The sequence below is a fragment of the Amphiura filiformis genome, chromosome 1, assembly GCF_039555335.1.
Source record: "Amphiura filiformis chromosome 1, Afil_fr2py, whole genome shotgun sequence".
In the NCBI taxonomy this organism is placed as follows: Eukaryota; Metazoa; Echinodermata; class Ophiuroidea; order Amphilepidida; family Amphiuridae; genus Amphiura; species Amphiura filiformis.
This window is the reverse complement of record NC_092628.1, coordinates 98,636,652-98,657,672: the sequence shown is the minus strand read 5'-3', so window position 1 is coordinate 98,657,672 and position 21,021 is coordinate 98,636,652. Positions and strand designations below refer to the sequence as shown.

The following is a 21,021-nucleotide window of genomic DNA, read 5'->3' as shown; positions in this document are numbered from 1 at the left end:
TTGAAACTTACAAAAACATTTTTTAGCAATCAATGATGACTGTGACAAGGCAAATTACAATATAAGGCTTATAAAGTATGGAAGGCCATATGTGACCCAACACTAGCGAATGAGACTAAATGCAGCAAATGCCATATTGATTTATGCACAAATGTGGAACCAGGCCGTTGCAACTCATATACTAGCGCAATACAAAAAGGTGGCGACAGCGTCGGCTTTCCCTGTGTATTCCCTGTGTATCTGTGCTTAAATGGCGGCCAACTAGATCCCCGGACTAGGTCAAACTGGGTCAAATTTATAATAATGCACTTGAGTGAACTTTGCTAGTAGTATAAAAATGTAAGGTATTTGTTTTGTGATTTCTTCCATTGACTCATTCACAAATTGCAAAATTCATATGTGTACATCAATATCAAAACGATGCACTTGTCAGCTGCTATTATGTCTCATTCCACATAATAGCTAGGAATAAATACTAGACTCATCTGAAGTGGAGGTCACTTCAAATCATCCCCAAGTCACATGGTTAAGGAATATTCTCTATGCCTAAACCATGTGACTTGGGGATGATTTGAAGTAACCTCCATTTGAGATAAGTCTGGTATTCATTCCTAGCTATTATGTAAAAAGAGACACATGTAACAACCGACAAGTGCATCGTTTGATATGGATGTACACATATGGTGATTACTTGATATTAATGTGAATATCATGTAATGAGACAACTTGATTTTTAATTATACATAACTTTTATACGGAGTTCTGTATAACATTTATTTGGGTATCAAATGTATTGATTCATATAAAACACTGTGATATAAATATTTGCTCTTTTCCTCATTCAGCCTCATTTACTCATGCTTGGTCACATATGAGTTGGGAGACTTTATGGACACATTGCAAGTCTCTGTGAAACGCAAAGAGATTAGACCCAAAGAGAACCAACTCAACCATGTTTGAGGGTTACTCATGGAGGCCAAAATAATGTAGCTCTGGATTGTTTCGCCATGAGTCTGGTAAACTTTACTTTAAAGTGTGTGCTTGTGTGTGTTATGCAGGTGTTATGCCCTGTGTTATGCCCTGTGCCAATAACACAGGCTAAGTGCTACACGCCCAAACCTTTGTAACACAAATTATCGCTTGCATGAGATAAACTATTTTGGTCTCCATCCATGACAAAACGATATGGTGGATTTATCATAACATTACACACAGTGCAACTCTCAGGCAGTTTTATTTAGGTCCAAACTCTTTGATAAAATCAGACCCATGCAATAAAGCCTTCCCATTTCAATTCTATGGAGCTGGTGCGAGTTCTCTCGGGGCCAAGCTTTGTTCATATCGAGTCCAGCTGTCCTGTCCAACTCTGCAGAAATAAATAAACAACAAGAAATAATAATTTAATCACCCATGAATAACAGTCTTACAAGAAGATTTGGACTTGTAAAGGGTTTCACACATTGGACTTTCTGTTGTCAAATTGAGTGGATAGATGCATTAACAAAATAATAACATTTTTGTTAGCACATTGGAAAAAATCTCACCATAACAACCATTGCAGGTGGTGTAGCCACTGGAATCTGGTGACCACACCTTCCTCTCCTGCTATACAACCAACTTTCTACAGTTATGTGTATGAGTGTTAGCACTCTCTAGTGGTTTGATTGGGTGGTTGTTGTTATTAGAAAAAAATATGAATTCTTGTAAAAGTGAATGAACCATACTTTAAATAAAATAAACAAATACCATTTGTTGTTGTGGTTTTATTTACTATAAAATATCTCTCTGAGATATTATTCAAAAATATGATATAGTCACAAATAGCAAAGAGTCTCAGTTTGTTGAAAGACTAGCCACATTTTCTAGTACATTTCTTTTAAGCTTCCACACATTTGCTGTGAAATCAAAAAGCCAGCTAATAGCAGCAGATTTGCTGTTTCTGTTTCAGATAAGCTAACATGTAGAAATGGGGCCTGTCTAACAACCGAGCCTGTGAGTGTGGATCAGATCACCAGACAGCTGATCACATCATCTCTGATTGTCTCCTCTATGGACTGCCAAATGGAGCAACTGGTATCACTGAAGTTGATGCAGAAACAAGGGACTGGCTGTTCAAAAAGCATCCTGGGATCTTAATATCTCCCGGTTATTAGGTTTCACATGCAAGAAGAAGAAGGTACTTTTTAGACAAATCTAAATACCATCAATGTTCTATCACAATCATGGGTTTGCACAGGTGTAGTGGGCATGCAGTCAGTGGAATGCGTACTCTAGTGATGCTAATGAAATAATTACTTATGTTACAAATTCCAGCAAAACCTCTCCCCACTAATATGTACCCTGTTTGATGGTATACAGGTATGTGCCACGGTTTTGGGTTGCCTTTTCAGGAATTTTGGTATATCAATGCCCCCGCACATGTTTTTATTGGTGGATAAATTGCATATATTTGGACCATTTAGTCTATTTTCCCCTAAAAAGTATACAATGTTGACGAAAAAGGTATAAAGAAGGATTGAATTCTACAGCCTGTATCGCACATCCCCATACAAAAACGTTTGAAGACTCGCATCCCAATCATGCAACTGGACAATAGAATTTTAAGTGAAGTCTGGCTATTTGTTATAAGTAGGCTATAATAATCAATAAGTCTGTACCTGTTAGCGTCTTTCATCTCGTGACAAAGATTCACCATATCTGTACGTAACCATGTTGTCTGAAGAACCTCCCGCCCACCACACCAATGACACTGTCCAGTCCAACTAGTGGTAGAATCACCATTGTTTTGAACCACTGTAAATCCAAATGTTGGTCTCTCCATGCTGATGCTTGAGTAGCCAACTAAAATGGTTGGTACTGTAGATAGAAAATAAGGAGACACATGAATGGTCAATTGGATGCATAATATGAACCAAAATAAACTGACGCACCTTGCTATTGTAGAGCTGTAAAAGGCAGTTCAAAATAAATAAGTGTATGCGTTCAATATGCTACAATAGCAGGGGCCCATTAACTGGTATATCATCTGCAAAGTACCCAAGAAAGTGTAAATTCACACCCTTCATAGAAAGCAAGCAAGCAAGCAAGCAAGCAAGCAAGCAAGAAAGACTGACATATGGGATGGTCATAATACATCAAAAGGACCAACCTCATCGACAAAATGATAAGGAGTGATAAGCATTGGCAACATATAGGCGCTGGAATTAAATTCTTTGGTTTGTCAAAATTAAAAGAGGTCATATTTTACAGTGAAAACTAACATTGTATGGAAAATAAATCTTATAGAAATGTTGCAATATTGCTTAAAATTATTAACACTCTAGTTTAGCATTTGTGCTGTTTTGGATACCTTTAACAAGATACTCGAACATCTTGTCAGACCATGAAAAATGACCCTTTTTCTTGTACATGGATGATATACTTGTTGAAATACAAGTGCCTCCCCCTATGGGTTACAGATACATGGCATCATATGATGAAAATACTGAAGAACTATAGTCTATTCTAAAACTGAAAAATAATCAATTAGGAATGAAAGTTTGATCTCTTTTAACATAGGTCTATCTTTTATGAATAAGATTCCAGCATGACTGCAGAGAGACAGACTCCTAGAGCAATGCACCAATTTTCACCAATATCTGACAAATCTTGAAATCTGAAGACTTTTTGCAAACATATTTTCTAAACATTTTCAGCCAAAATTAATCAACCAAAACGGCTGATTTTACATGATTTTAGCACAAATTGAAGAAAAAATCTCCAAAACGTAAATTCTGGGTCGGTCGGGCCCGTAGAACAGGTTTATTGTTCCATTGCCTAACCCAGAATATTACATTACTAAGTTCATTATCTTCATTCATTGTACAAAAAATGATGAAGTATGTTTATAAATAGATTAAACATAATAGGATTATGTGTGGTTAAACATATTAATGAACTTCATGAATTATAGTGACACTTTGCGGTGCATACATACAATCACACAATATGACAATTTGGCAATATGTCATTTATGATTTTATGTATAATCTACTGACTTTGTCATATTAGTACCGCTAACATAAAATTGGCTACAACATAACACACCATAATAAAGATACATGTTACAAGATGTATTTGAATAAGTGAACATTCTGAAAGTTACAAACTAAATGGCAAAGTGCCAGTAAAAGCAGAACCAAGCAAATGACTTGATTAAAAAAATTGAAACAAACAAATAAATGTAAGCCTTAGCTGTGTAAACAGATATGTTAGTTCCGCTTCCATTACATCAATTTAAATTCTTTAGATACTCTGGGCTATACCACTTAAAATCCATACACTCCCTATGGAAGTCATAAAATTTACTCCCCTGTGTGGTCATGTCTTCCATAGAGGTGTATGGATTTCAACTGGAATAGCCCATTTCAAGAGGCAGTCAAATTTGCTTCATTTGGTGACCATGAAAATGTTTTATGTAATTTGAATGTTACCCTAAAATTGTGGACCATTACACTTTGTTTCACATTGAGTTTGGGAGTGACATCAGTGCTTTTATACAGTTGCACTGCAAACACGCTAATATGCTGCCCTTGTATGCATGTGTATAATGCTCTGAAGGATTAGGTTGGTGTACACAATTTGATACAGCTACCAGCCCAGCCAAATATGCATCTACATCAATACCAAACTCAAAGCAAGATGAATTATAGATGTCTGCAATTATTTTCTATTATCTCTTCATTTATCAAAACAATCTTTGGTTTTCATGAGGAAACATTTTAAAATAATAATTTTGCTATTCTAAATGTTCATCTATTGAACACTATTCTGTCAATAAATGTCAAGCACATTTTTAAAAATTATGTCATTAAATGTGCATGTACCATGTTATAAAAAGCTATGAAATGCAACATGGCTGACAAGATTTTTCACAGAAATAAACACAATTGGTTTTTAGGCATTTCCGGCTGCAGTCAACAAAAATGGCTTTCCATACATTTAAGCTACTTCCTTAGTATGATAGATAACCATCCTACCCATTCTATTGTTCACTATTATACACAGATATTTTCATTATTTTCTGTCGTCTTTTCAATGGAAGTGAAGCTTGACATTGGAACCAATAAGCCTGTTTTCACAGTGTCAAATTTGATTAATATAATTATTATGTCATGAATATAGATATGAAATCAATGTCTAGATACGTCAAATTTACTTTAAAGTCATAATATAAAATGTCTGTCAAATTTAAATGTTGTTATTTTTTGTCAAATATTATGAAATGTAACAACTGTCAGATAAGTTTTATGGCCATTTTAAGCCAAAATATTGAGGTAAATTAAAACTTACTACCTCTCTTGGCTGCTGAACTACGGTGGAGCTTTATTGGGAATACATGTCTTATTAACAGCCTATTCAGTGATTTGCTCATCCAAAGGATCGTAAAAATCATCATAATTAAGATTTTGGCACCTTTGTTATTGTCATAGATGTGTTAACATGGCCTGCTTGTGATTAAGCTGAAAGCCATTTATTAAATTCAAAATGAGACATTTTATATAAATCTGTAATTTCTATAGACCTACTTATGTAGAGAAATTAACTACATGTATTTAAATGGGGCTTCAACTTTGTCAATACTGCAGTTTTCCTTATTTTTTTGCCAAATTTTTCACAGCAAAAAATATCTTTTGATAATTTTAATAACTTATCCTTCACTTTCAGGCAATTTATAAACAATTTATATTTTTTTACACCTTCGCTGGGATCCCTGAACAGGCCTTTAAGACATTTGCCAACAAAAGCTAATCAAATTCATTTAAAAAGATTGTACATTATGCCTTTAAATGTGTTACATGTTGTGTGAACGATGACATTTTGAAATGAGCCCAAAGCCAAAAACAACAACAACAAAAACAACTAATCCATGATCAGGTGCATGTACAGAACAAAAAGAGACATATACTAGCTAAAAATTGGAAGGGTCCTGTTTATATTCTCATTCTCATAAGTTTACCTGGATATTACTTTGTGATGTATTGTTTGCCCCACCATCTCATCATCCCCACACTTCCCTCTTTTTCACTTTAAAAACTCCAATTATTATTCCATTTCAAGCTTCAGCTGATAAATGCCGGATGTACACTATTTGCTCTCCATGAGTATGACCAATCAATCTGGCAGATTTACCATAGCATTACACAAAGGATAATTTTGAGTAAGTACTCTTTGGATCCAATCTCTTTGGGTATGACCAAATATCCCCCTTGACTCTGTCACATGATGGATCTATTCTAGGTATAACATACACATGAAAATTACAATACAAAATATGGGTGGAAATGCAAAGTTGATATCTACAACAATTAAACGAGAAGTAAATAGAAGCATCTTGGCTCTGAAGATGGCACTCGCTAGAGTTCCAAAAGCTCAGCCCTCTGAAAAGGACTTCTCTAGGGAAAGATCAAACCTTACTCATGTTAACCGACCTAGAGTACCAAGTAATTTCAAATTGAGAAGTAAAATACTTGCTATATTACACATTCAAAGTCACATTGCACCCAAAGCCTGCATTACGTGACAGTTTACAATTAAAAAATGTGCAAACATTTTACATTTTACTAGTACGTGACGCTAACCGCAATTCGGCTGAAATCGTATGAGGATGGTTAAGTCGCCTACATTCTGCACAACATGAGAAACATAATGTTCATGAAAACAATAAAAATGTACAACAAACATGCATTATATCCAAATGCATTATATTCAAATTAAATTAATGTCCTACTTAGCAATGCAATAACAATCTATGTCAGGTAATACGTCATTTTTATCAGTGTCTATTGCACATATTTGACACTTAGCATTTTCACTTAATAAAAGATTGGTAACTTCAAAGCTTAATTTGTGGTGTGCATCTATTTGATTCATTCCTGGTACTGTGCCTTTGTATCGGTTTCCTGCTCCACAATAGACAGCACAACTATAGACCTTTTTCCCTCTTTCCCATCATGCACTATTCCAGGGGGTATGAGTGTCGCAAAATACATCATCTCCCCGGGGAGTACAGAGTTATGTTCATTACATTCTGGAATACGGACATTTCGCCTGGTGCCTCCATCACAAAAAAGGAATCACCGATAATCATGATAATGGCGCACGATCAGTAATACCTTTCGGGGGCAAAGAACAACATTTCTATGCCTTATTGACATAGTGTCGTCGCGAAAAAAAGTTTCCTGTTATTGAAACCTAACTTTGTATACATTTTATAGACCTAGAGGTGAAAAACTAATGACGGGACACGCAGTGACATTTTGTCGGCGTCCGTTTCACTTTTTTTCGGAGATGAAAATAAAACGTAAACAAAACCTCTTACACAGATGTTCTGCATCGCTCCGTAACTGCATCACACGTGTATTCAATAATTGCATAATTAGTAACATCGATAGCCTTTACGATAATCCGCTTATATGGAATCAGTATGCCCATATTAAGACAAAATAATTGCAAAAGACCATCGGATGCACACAATCTATGAGGTTGATGAACTACATCATACCCCCCCTGGAATAGTGCATTGTGGGATAGAGGGAAAAAGGTCAATAGTCTACCATGTGGGTTGGAATTCATGTGGCATCTAACTAATCTCTAGTTTTGTATATTTAAATGGGTGCATGGCAACTGTCTGGTCTTCCATGTATGCTTGAATGATTGCTTAAAGTAACTGCCAGTGATTTTCTGCATTGAATAGTTTCAAATAATTATCAACTGATCAATCAGCATCAGATTTTGACTTTTGTGTATGCTATTTCCATGGTTTATTAGCATTATGCCAGTTTTTTTGGGTAAAGTGGTGCACCTTGACTCATCATGTGCGTAAGCAGGGGGGGGCGGCCAAAACGAAGGGGCGGCGGAAGAAGAAGGGGCGGCAAAAAAGAATTAGTAAAGTAAAAGGGCAGGAAAAATTGGAAGAAGTATAAAAATTTGTGAAAAAATGGTACTATACATCAAAATGTGTTGCTTTTACGGTGCCTGTAGTGTAGGGTCAACCTTTTCGGGCTGTTGAGGAGGGGCGGCAAAATCCCCATGATGTCAATGTGTTGTGCACTTACAGTCTGTCCACTCTGAAGTACAAAGTAACAACGCGAGCGTATACAGCGCGTAAATAGTGCACAGTGCTGCGTCTCTGCTGCAGGTAAGCGTGCCTTCAAAGTCGGTACAATGTGTGCGTCCGCGTCGGTACTTTGTACTTCAGAGTAGACAGACTGTAGGCAAGGTTCTTCACTCCTATTGCCACTCCAGATGTACAAATGGGTACCAGCTTTAGTCAATGCCGGAAAGGTAACAGAACAGAATCGCGGTTGAAGAAGTGTTGCGATAACCCCCCTTCCCATTACTTTGAAAGATAGATGGCACTCCGGCCAGGTTTATCCCCTTTACCTTTATGCCCATTAAAAAAAATACTTTAACTTAACTTTTTTACAAATCACTGACAGTGATTACTTATTACACATTTTATACAACGGTTATTGCATGTGCTCTTGTATTAGTGGGTTTTTAGCGGGTTCACCGTCGGACAAGTTTAGAACTGTCAAGCTTTCGTCAGGAGTAGCTCTGACTTCTTCAGGACAAAGTACCTAAGAATGAGACATGTAGGCCACCCCTTGCCTACTGATGGCTCTGAAAAGAGCCGTTCACTGAAGACTGCCCCTTGTCAACAGAGAACAAGCAGATCTCGTCTATCTGCTAATGTAAAAGGTTTTGGTGGCTCTGAAAAGAGCCATTCACTGAAGACTGCCCTTGTCTACAGAAAACAAGCAGACCTTGCCTCTCTGCTGATTTTAAAGGCATCAGTAGGCAAGGGGCGGCCTACATGTCTCATTCTTAGGTACTTTGTCCTGAAGAAGTCAGAGCTACTCCTTACAAAAGCTTGACAGTTCTAAACTTGTCCGACGGCAAACCCGCTAAAAACCCACTAATTGTTATGAATTCCCATTGTAAAAGCCTATCCCACAAATTGTGCTCTTGTATATTGTTATCTTGTTGCATATTGGATGGAGTTTTTTTTTGTTTCAAAAACTCAAAAGAAATTATTTCAAATGGTACAAACCTTCATATCCAGCACTTCGGTCTTGATAAGTTGAGTAGTGTCCCAGAATCATACCAGTTGATGTCCTAGTAAGGGTCACTGCATCATTTACTCCATTGTACCATGTACCCTCCAAAGATGAACAATACAGAGCTGAAAATCAAACAATAAATACATTTTCAGGAAAGAATCATACCAATTATTTTTTGCATTGGGTTTGAAGTGAGATGGTTAAACAGGCTAAGGCACTGTGCTGTCGGTTGGGCGAAACTATCTACAAGAGTTTGAGTCTTGGGCTTACCCTTAGGGAGAATCATCACAATTTAACAATCTAACCCCTGAATTTGACCAAATTCCATTTCTTTTCTCTTCTTTCTCTTCCTGATTTTTTGCTCTCCTTCTTTAGGGGGGAAATTCCCCCAATATGTCATACCACACCTACTACATCTACCTTTTTTGGGACCAAGTCACAAGTCAAGTCTTAAGGTGGTTGTGACTCCAGTCAAGTCGAGTCATTTAACAATTATCTCAAGTCAAATCATTGCCATTTGCCCACACTGACTTGAGTCAAATCAAGTCATTACAACATTGCCATTTCCTTAACCAAAATTGATTTGAACAAGAAACTGATCACTTGATGCCTGTGTTTCCTAATGGCAATGTATAAAAGTGATAGCCAATGTGACTTAGTGTGGACCCAAGGGATGACCTTGTGGAACACCCATAATTGTTACTTACCATTTTCACAGTTGACACCAGTGTAGCCTTCTGGGCAGGTACATGAGTAAGCCCCAAGCTCATTGTTACACACACCTCCATTCTGACAAGGTAAACTGGCACATTCATTGATATCTGGGCAAATCAAAGGAGAGAAAGCAAGCTTGTCTTATTTTGTATTTGAGCAACTACATATCATCCCACAATATTTTTTTCAACTTTTTAGCATTTATAAATTGTCTAATTAATATTTTCATTTGGGGACATTCCTATTGCTAAACTGCAGGGAAAAAAGACAGTCATTTTAAAGAGTAACACTAAATAAGTAGATTTAAGCTGTCATTCAAGTATATTGAGATATTTACCTCAATATTTCGATGTGTTGAATGACAGTTTCAATCTACTTTGCTTTGTATCTACCAACACGTATGCACATACACAGTAACAATAAATAATTTAGTTTCTGCTTAATCTATATACACATGTATGTAAATGAAAATCCAGTAAATGTACATGTATATGAAGCCTTTCTCTATTAACCCTAACACCCAAAAATCGGCGATCCTGACTTTTAGACCACCCGAGCTATATAAGGTACAAATTGCAAATTTATCATATTAAACTTTCGCAACAAGGTTAAACATGTTTTCAACTGTACAAACATACCTTTTATTCCATCAAACAAGCTTTATTTTGTTCCAAAATTCACGTTTTTATAGCTATTTTTGACGTAAAAGAGCTGGTTACAAAACCGGTGATTCCAGCTCCGAAGTTTTCGCGTAGCACAAGCGCTTGATGTACGCTCATTTTGACGGTAATTTACGCTCGCGTATCATGCATTTTCAAGCGCGTTTGACATCGTTTTACTGCATGACGCAATTCTGCATTTATTCAAGATGGCGAATTTCTCGAAAAACGTGATGTATTTTACCCCGTAATTTCCCTCATTACTCAAAGCCCTGCCCTCTTTCACAATATTTTAGCTTCTTGGATATCATCGGAAACATAGATTAGTAATATTAGGTAGGTCACTGTATTTTTAAAGATTGTTTAGATGGTTTTTACAATGAAAAAATTGATGTTAAAGCTTCTTTTCAAAAATTGGTTTTTAAAAAACGGGTAAAAAAATAGTTTTTAGCTTGTTGGATATTGTTGCTTAATAGTTTAAAGCTTGACTCCTTAGTCTAGATGAAACTTTTAGTTTAAGCTTGTTAGAATATTAAACCTTGATGAAATAGTAATATTTGAGCCCTATATAGCGAGGGTGGTCTAAAAGTCAGGATCGCCCAAAAATCTTACAAAATCTTACTATGAAAAATTCTGCGCATGCATGAATCCCAGGGTCTGCGATGACGCAATCAGCCTAAGTGTTATATGCGCGGAATTGCTGGCGGGCAGCAATAACCCGATGTAGCTACCGGACCGTGATTGTGTGGTTGGCATGCGAGGGGTCAAAGGTTCGAATCCCGGGGGTGCCAAGTCAAAAATTCTTCTTCTCCTTGACTTTTTCGGATCTTCTTTGACTTCCGATCCCAAAAAGCAGGGTCCATGCAGTGTTAGGGTTAATACTGGTTAGATGGCAAGGACTTGTCATCTTCTTCTTCCAATAACTGATTTGATTGACACCTTGACACACATTTTACTAATAAATTTAAATTATCTTGAAAACCCTTGCAAATACAATTTGCAACATGCTTGAATGCTAAAGAAAAACATCCTATATACAGAGATATAGTTAAATTTGCAACATGCTTCAATAATTTGCCAAACACTTGCATATACCTCTTCGGCATCACATGCAGTGTGAAGTTGCAATGTGTAACATGAAAGACATGATCAAGTGTGGGGTATGTCTTGTATAAGATATTGATGTTTATGTTGTTCAGAGTCAATCTGTCCATATTTTATATGCCAAAAATGATGACATTTGCACTCTGTTTGTGTTTCTCGTTTGTTTGTTTGTTTGTTTAGTTTTTTTACTTCTTTTGATGGTAACATTTCTTTGTTAAAGGGAATGACTTCCTCTGGCCTTACTGGCCTTCTGGTCATCCCCTCCATAATTAGTTTTGTTTGATATTGCCTTTGTTTATTTGTTTTTAAAATTTATCCTTATTTAAATTTAAGTGATTTATTGTGAATTATGGGAAATTAATTATCTTGTACCTTGTATCTTGCTATAATTGTGAAGTACTTACCAATTTGACAATTGACACCAGTGTATCCTCTTGGGCATGTACAGACATAATCAGCTCCCTGGTTTGTACAGGTTGCACCATTCTGACATGGCATACTAGCACATGGATCCAAACCTGAAAATAAACCATCAAAATTAATTCATCTAGCTTTGAGATTGTGTACTTCTAAAACATGTTGGTAGAGGATAATAAAAGAAGATAACGTTCAAGTAAAACTGCAATTCTATTACCATATTCATTCCCATGTTATAAGCACCAACCAAGCGACTCTACTACATGTGATCCCCTATCATCGAAGTGTGCAGGAACCGACTACACATAATCCCTCATCATTTGCAGGAACCAACTAAACATGATTCCCCATCATATGCATGAACCAACTGCACATCTAAAAGAGTACCGGGGGTGTTTCTTGCCACAGCTTCAATAAACACATTTTCAATTTCCATAACTCCCTTTTTGTTGCATTCTCTAGGTTGTGGTCCACCTTACCAAATGATGTCTCCTGTGAAATTGTTTTTAGTTTGTTTTCTTTTTCACGCAAATTGCGTAGTTGTATGTACCTTTATCAGTAATATGTTGTGTGTAGGTTTTTTTTAATCACTTTTTTTATATAAATTTTTTTTTCGTCATCGGGGTTATCGGAGACCCACTTTGAGGTGATTTAGTTCGCTATTAGGGAATTCGCCAGGGACCATGTTGACTATAGGCCCTATGTATTTTTTTTTTTTTAATTTTGGCTTTTTTCTGCTTTTGTATGTATATTTACCTGGATTATCAATAAATCAAAAATGCAAACGCAAACATGGAATTATTTTGATCTCTGTCTTTTTTACACAAAAATATCACAATTTCATCCAAATTTTGACCTTTATCTGCAAATTTAAATCATGAATATCTCCGCAACCCTGAATCTGATTTTTTTTTAAATAAGTGTTTTTAGAAGGCATTTGGCAAAATCTTTACAAATACATACATCAATATAAGAATAAATTGTAGTAAAAGAGTACCACTGGAGCTTTTTTGAGCAGGGTAGAAATATAACAGATTTAGTCAAATAAGCCATGAAAACAAAAGGTTACTAGTCCAGTACCAAAACAAGATGGAGATGTAAAAATGAACCACAATAGCTTTAGAGCAATTACAAGAGAGTTAAGTTGGAGATCATTTGGAACATCGATATTACACCAGGTTATTATACAGTTTTATTTTGTGGTTGATTTTTGATTTAAGGTATAGGACAGGCTACCTGCAAATGATTATGACAACTTTTTAATGGAGAAAACACCTTTAGTGTGGTCAGAATCAATGCCATTCATGCCTGTTTTGGTTAAGCTTGCCCCAGATTCAATTCCAAGGTAACCGAAGTTCAAAGTAAGCCGATGTCTCTTTTTAAATGATGTATTAACAGAAAATTTAATGGTTGAGGACACTCAGAGGCCAAGGGGTCAGTTTGTGAATAACAAGTAAATCTCTAGTAGTATACAGACTGATAATGACCTTAGCCAGCCATCATTCATACTTTATCTATATATTTTTTTTTGTAATTTGTTCAATGCCTAGATTTATATAACTCTTCCATAGCTTAAACAAGCCACTTCCGAAACAGCTCTTTCCATTGAACTTTACCTACATACATCCAAGCCAACACAAATGAATTGCTTACATAAGCATTTTTATTTTGTGTTTTAACAAAACATAATATATATTTTTTGTACAGTTCCAGTTTGATGATGTTTCCATTGCAACTTTTGTATAGGTTTGTTACACGGGGAAGTTACCTTACTGCACTACATTATTAATAAATGTCTCTAGTCTGCAAATCCACACTTGCACAGCCACAAACAAACACCAGTTGCACCAGACTATAACATTTATAGTATAAATTCATAGTTTGAAATGTATGGGCTCTTTCCCAAATATAAAGATACTTTTGTGTGTAGAGTGTAGCACACAACAAAAATATGTGAAGGGTAGCATTATAAAAGCTCATAACTTTGCAACCAAGTATGCTAAGAATGTCAGCAAAGGTATGGTTACTGTATGGGGGTTAAGTGTTTATCTATAAATGAATAATAAATAAATTTGGGATTTATACTGAGCGCCTTTTTCCTGATCTTAGAGGATTCAAAGCACTGTAAATTCGCTGCTGTCATTTGTTGGAGCTGGTCACATTATACGGTCATGAATGTATAAGTGATCAGCAATCCCGGTGCGTCAACCTCACCTACCCGGACCATGGAAGAAATAAACAATTTACTTTAATATCAATACGTACTTGTTTCACAGTTATTTCCTGTCCATTCTGCAGTACATACGCATGTGTAGCCATTGATACCATCTACACACAGCCCACCATTCCCACATGGATTAGGTGAACATTCATTGATATCTGAAAATCAATCAGAAATACATTAAACTTTCAACAAAAGCATTATGTACTATGTATTTTGATTCTTTGTTTTTACTAGTTCTAAAAATTGAACTTTTGCCTAACTTTTTGGCTGTAAAAGTGAAGTTACTAGTGGGGATATGCTTCCTAATGCACAAGAACAAATACACACAATGGGGAACGATTTCTCACTACAAGAGGAAACTGAATATATTAAATGAGAAAGAATGAACAGTTTACCAACACTTTGTTACAATTAAACATGACAACAAATAAATACAAATCCCGACCGGCACACAACCCAACTTGAAAAAAAGCAAGGGAATGTGCCAGCATGTGAATCGATTCCATGACCTTCCGATCTCTAGACTGACGCCTTATCTATTATTAGGCTACCAGCTTCCACTGATAAACGGTGGTTAAAACTGGGTCTAACTGTAAAAGTGGGCAAATCTGTCTGGGGTATTCTAGCAAATATATTAAAAAGCCAAAATGACTGCATTGCATTTCAAGCGGTTTTTTTCTTAATTATATTCTAGCCTAGTTCTTGTGGTTGCATAGTAAACCAACTAGTCTGTGTATATAAATAGGTCTGTGTGTCTCAATATCCAATGCATAAGAAATCATGTCATGTAATCAAATATATGCATAACATATTTGAAGAAAAATGTGATCGTCCTTTAATTTACGAAGGTCATCAATCGCATCACATATTAAATTTGATATCGATGACTCCTTGTTTATTCACCTCAGTTTCAGTTACTGTTGTGCCTTGACGTACGTGGGACATATTAAATTATAGTATAGTGGTCTGTATAGACCTACTTGCTGTAAACATCTGGGTGTGGTACATGAATTTTATCTTGACTGGGAGTGCCACCCGAGATTCAAAAAATTTTTTTTTTGCTTTTTAGGGTGATTTTTTAAAACATGGACCCATGTCTAAGGACATGGGATTTGTTATGAAAAAAACAGACCCATTTTGGTGGTATGTCCTTGTATTATAATACTTCAACATGGCAGTACCTCCTGGATAAAGATGTCTTACCAAATCAGTATAACTGACAATATGCCCCTAAAGTGTATTGTAATTGGTGATTTTAGGATTATTTAAATTTTTCTGTGAAAACTTGTCACCCAATAAAGCCCAGAAGAATACAAGATTTCTTAGTTTTTACTACCTGGAATAATCTTCAACAAGGTATCTATGTACACATTTAGTGATCTTAAACCCTAACATTGCTCAGTTTGTGTTACATTAATATTTTCATGGTATGTCAACATCCCAGTTTTTATTGAGGACAATGATTAAATGATTGCAAGCATATTTATTTTAGGCCACTGGCACAAGAAACTAGTGATTTCGTGATCTTTTTATTACTTAAAGGAGTATTTCGTGATCATAGTATCCTTTTTATAGCATTTTTCAGTAGATATCCACGAAAAAAGCTTATTCCCAAAATTTCAGTTGAATCCAATTTTGCATTTGCGAGTTATGTATGATTATGTGTATTACATTTCTTTACCAGAACCAAATTCATATTTCTTGATATTTTTGCTAAACGAATTAATCTGCAAGAAATTTGTTGTACATAAACATTATTTTAGAATAGTGGGGGGGGGGAGGAGATGCTGTGGATCAGGAAATGTCCTTTTAATGTGATAATAAGAGATTAGATTTTCTATACATGCATTTTGCCTAGCTGCTTAGCTATATAATAAGAAAATGCAAATAGGTCAATTTGATCATAATATCTACTGCTTCAATAAAACATAGCCAATAACCCATCCTGTAATGTTAATGCCTATCCCTTGTGTCGTCTGCTCACGTAGTTTGTTAACAATTGTTTAAGAATTTAACAGTCTCCTCGCCTACGTGAGAACAAAATTATGAACACTTTTATCTAAATTAAATGTGACATTTTGTCTTGTGATTGCTTTCACACTTGTTATTTGCACAGTTTATTAGCACATGTCAGAATCTGTATTTGGATGAATTGTAGGGTGTACAATTTTACAAATTGATTGAGCTTTCAAGATTGATACATGCTGTAACTATAGACCCTATATCTAGGACACACATCAAAGGTAACTGATCAATATGTCATGTCATTGTTCATAAGAAAAAGACAATATGAAGACCTGAAGGGATATAAAAGTAAGGAACAATGCATTAAAATGGGTCAGGTCATCATGCCCACTTCCCTGGCCTGATCTTCTCTGCCACATTACTATTGTGCAATAGTTTTAGCTTCAAATCCCACTTGAGAGATACTTTCAGGTCATTCAGTAAATTTAATACTTGGTGTTCCTTAGCATTTCCTCGTGTGCTAAATTGTGTTTTGTTGTGGAGATGGGGGAAGAAGGGTAAGGGGTTGGAGGGGCCTTGATCGTAACTTGTGTCTTTTCATCCTTGTGTAAGTGCAATAGGTCCTATATTTGTATGTACGAGGGGGTATCCAAAAGTTTTTGACATCATCCAGAAGCAAAGGAGCTATATCGATGACATTTTGTCAGTGTAATTACTGGTCCTTATGTGCATTATGGTCCAAAAATGGTCTCATAAGTATGTTTACTTTTTTTACAGGTGGCGCTAGATGGGCAGTAGGCGCATAATCTTTTCAAGATAAGATCCTCCACTTTCTTGAATTTTTTCACTGTGGCCGCTTCATCCGAAAGTGATGGACGCCCACTTCTTGGCTCATCTGTGAGGGACATGTGGCCAGTTTTGAAATTCCTTTTTCAAAAATCAACAGTGCCATATGATGGGCAATCATCACCGTAGATAGCTTTCATTTCATCATAGATTTTCTGAGCATTGTAGGCCTAACCCTTCAAATGCAAGAACTTAATCACGCTGCGTGCCTCAATTTTCACCATTTTACAGGTTATGCGCCTACTGCCCATCTGGCGCCACCTGTAAAAAAGTAAACATACTAATGAGACCATTTTTGAATCATAGTGTACATAAGGACCAGTAATTACACTGACAAAATTTCATCAATATAGCTCCTTTGCTTCTGGGTGATGTCAAAAACTTTTGGATACCCCCTCGTATATATAATTAAAGACAGAATAAAAAGACTAGTTTGAGTCTGATGTCATTGTCAACCAAACTCCCTACGACCCTTACTTGGTCAATTACGTGTAAAAGGTCAATTCGTCTGGTGTTGATCGGAGATAAGGAATTGCAGAAAATAGCGGAAAAATTACGCACTTTTACAAGGCAAAAAGCAACTTTTCTAGGCATTGTTGACATGGTGCCTTCGGGAAACAAAGTTTCCTACTTTGAAGACCTTACTTTTGAGACGATTTGTATATTTAAAGGTACAAAAGTAACCATAAGGCGCCCTGTTTATCACTATGTTCAGCAACTCATCATCACGACACTTGTAAACAAACCGTACTTGAGTTTGATTGACAGATCAAACGCAAACTAGTCTTTCTAATTCTGTCTTTACTTATCGTGCTGATTTTAATATTTTATGTGTTCTTTTTAATGAGTTAATATCTTATTTTAAAAGTGTAGTCGTTCCTTCAAAGAGTGCAATAGTTTTGTTTACTGTTTCATGACCAATTTGCAAGGGTGGGGTCCACTCATCTCTCAGTGCATGTTGCGGGCCATGACAGCCCTTTATCACTGATCCAAGTTTCCCGTTCTTTATGTTGATACACCTAATGGATAATAAATGAACATTTACTTCCTTTACAGTTGGGTTAGTTTAAAGCAGCTGTGCTGATACCTCAGAAATACAGAAGGAGAATCCGCTTAATTGTCATCTTCATTCAGGCATGATGGAATCGTTGTAAATTTGCTTGTATACGACACTTGCAGACCAAAGGCACAATTTTGAAATCTTTCATGAAGTGAGGCAATTATGCATCAAAGGAGTGACACCAAATTGTATTTATTACCAGATTTGAGACAAGGACCTGAATACCCCTCCATAGGACATGGTGCCAATATAGAGGTCAGAATAGGCAGTATGGATTCTACTTCTTCTCCATTTTGACAGAGATGTTGCTATAACATCGATAATATGATGTAAGAGGTTGAATCCAACTTACTTTCCTCACAGTTGACACCAGTAAAGCCAGGTTCACAGATACAGATGTAGCCTGCTACAGTTGGTACACATTGACCTCCATTCTGACAAGGATTAGAGTCACAAGAAATATCTGAAAAGAAAGAAAGAGAACAAAATATCAAGACAACTGCTATAAAAATATGCCCTGTAATACCATTGAGTAACTGGACTACCATTGGTGTATCTGGGGAAAACAAAAATTCTCAAGGGGAACAAATCCCATTTTCAAAGAAAATTACACAGATGAATAAAAGCACACAGACATCAAATTTCAGTTAGCAAGTTGGCAAGTTCACTGCTCTCTGTAAGATAGCAAACATTATTCCACACTTTACTCATACAGACCACCTTGTTCCTAATTTTATGAGTTGTCCATTACAGAACTGGAATCCGAGGGTCTCTGCCATGTAATTGGGCTTTTGGGAAAACACTGATGGACAAATAAAAAAATAAAAACAGAACGCATGGCAAGATTATGCTGTATGACATGTCCTTTGACATGTATTGACCTTTTATTCATACTTAAAGGGGACTACAAAAACCACTTGCATGTAAAGATAAAGTTCAGATCTACTAAAATTATTGGTACCCTCAAAGAAAAACTGAAGTTAAAATCGTAACAGATGAAAGAAGTAGCTGACAGGAATATAAAAAAAATAAGATCTAATAGCAATAACATATCAGTCAAATATCAGAAAGTGAAGGAAAATTATATGCTGTATTATCTTTCACATTTAGGTGACCTGTTGTTAGACAAATGGTAAATGATGGAGCAGAAACAATTTGTACAAAATGTTGCAACTTTTGAACGTGGGTTAATCACAGGAAAATGGCTTGCAATTGAGTTTAATAGATTTGACATTAACTTTCTTTTATTGTTGTCCTATGCATTATTCTGTGTAGCACTATTGTTTGTCTTGAGAGATTTTGATAAAAGAACTTTTCTCTACATAAGGCCAGGGATGTAGCTACAGTGGGCAGTGGTGGGCAGCAGAGCCCACCAACTCAGTTTTGGAGCCCATCACTCAGCTGCCATTTTAGCACTGGAGCCCACCACTCAGAGGCCAAAATTGCCAAATATACAAGATTTTCATGATATGCCGCCCACCCCTAAAAATATCCTAGCTACAACCCTGCATAAGACCAAATAAAAAATATTGTTTGCTTGTCCTCCACCGACCGACCCTAATCTGGAAAAAAGTTTTTTTTTCACTGTACAAATGAATACCGACCCTAACTTTGGATATTCCAGAAAAAGTTGTTTTTTTCTTTCAACATTTTTGGCATCCTGAACTGTTTTAAAATCATGGCCTTAGTTTTTGCCTATTGAATCCTAACTACACTCTCTCTACTAAGTATTATGTAAGTGGATAACTGACAATCAGTGCATGCTTGCATGCAGCATTGAGCATTTATGGGGTTCATCTGGGACCAGGAATAGGCTATGTCAGGGGTTAAGGGGATGATACCCCTCTTAGAACAAAAAGTGTTTGCTCTCTTTATGCTGAAATACCTTGCCTCCAGTAAAAATATTATATTATACCATATATTAATATAATGGTATATTATAACTAACTTTCCATTCATCCCCACATTAGGCTTTTAGTAGAATATAACTAAATAAATCACATTCTTGGATTTGCACTTACAGATCTAAATTGGTAGTATTTTACCAATAATAAGTGGCCCCATGTGGGCCCCTCTATGTTGTATTTCAAAGTCCTGTTTTGCCAGTTTCACCTGTGTGTTTTTCATTGAAAATTCACACTTCTATAAACATCCCCTTCAAAAATGTTATGCCCAAGGATGTTTATTAGAGGATATGCATACAGTGCATATCATATTACCAGAATTTTGTTCTTTTATGGCCCAATTTCCGGAATTCCAGGTAGACTTGCATCCCTGTCATACGGTCCCTGATCAGACCAATATGTATTATTCCAAAACACTTGGCCGATGCATTAATTGAGTAATGACTAAATTATTTCAAAAGATTGATTGATAGTCTAAGGTGTGAAATGCTTCTGTCCTTCGTTCTTATTGACATTGGGCCCACACCATCCACACCAATTGCTGATAACAAAACATGATTTATACTTTCCAGTGCATCAATTTCAAACTAAAGTTATTTAACTTGATTCAAACTTTAAATGACATCAAACTATTGTGTGCTAAGGTGAATCACCTAACCACTTGGGAGTACACCTTATTGTTGGTAACCATGACAACCATAAAATGCCCAGGTGGAATCTGACAAAGGTGATGCTCTCATGCAAAAGAAATCACCTTTCAGCAAAGTCATTCATTTGTGGTTTTTTCATATGACCCATTGACAAGGTACAGATTGCTAAAAAACAAATGTATGTTATTTTTGGCAATGATGTGATTTCTTTTTACATTTTACTTCATAAAATCACCAATAGATATTTGATAAATTTATCATATTAATTATTAAATTATTAATTATTATTTTATTACCGTAACCACTCGGATATAAGCTCACCTTCGGCTATAAGCCCACCCCCCCCCATTTTTCAAAACATTCTGGGAACAACG

The 21,021-nt window shown here is 36.0% G+C and overlaps 1 protein-coding gene across 4 annotated transcripts in view; it reads right to left on the bottom strand.

Moving 5' to 3' along the window:
- Window positions 1-659: 659 nt before the first annotated feature.
- LOC140159496 (uncharacterized) overlaps window positions 660-21,021 on the bottom strand; it is a 208,664-nt gene continuing 188,302 nt past the window's right edge. For 2 of the 4 annotated variants that reach the window (XM_072182988.1, XM_072182995.1), the window contains exons 34-40: window positions 18,446-18,556; window positions 14,264-14,377; window positions 11,986-12,099; window positions 9,812-9,925; window positions 9,095-9,226; window positions 2,658-2,856; window positions 660-1,366 (exon numbers count right to left, since the gene is read on the bottom strand). In XM_072182988.1, the coding sequence (XP_072039089.1) occupies window positions 1,297-1,366; window positions 2,658-2,856; window positions 9,095-9,226; window positions 9,812-9,925; window positions 11,986-12,099; window positions 14,264-14,377; window positions 18,446-18,556 (854 nt within the window). In that variant the 3' untranslated portion in view covers window positions 660-1,296. The remainder of the gene's footprint in view (window positions 1,367-2,657; window positions 2,857-9,094; window positions 9,227-9,811; window positions 9,926-11,985; window positions 12,100-14,263; window positions 14,378-18,445; window positions 18,557-21,021) is intronic. The other 2 variants (XM_072183001.1, XM_072183006.1) reach the window with 1 other exon arrangement.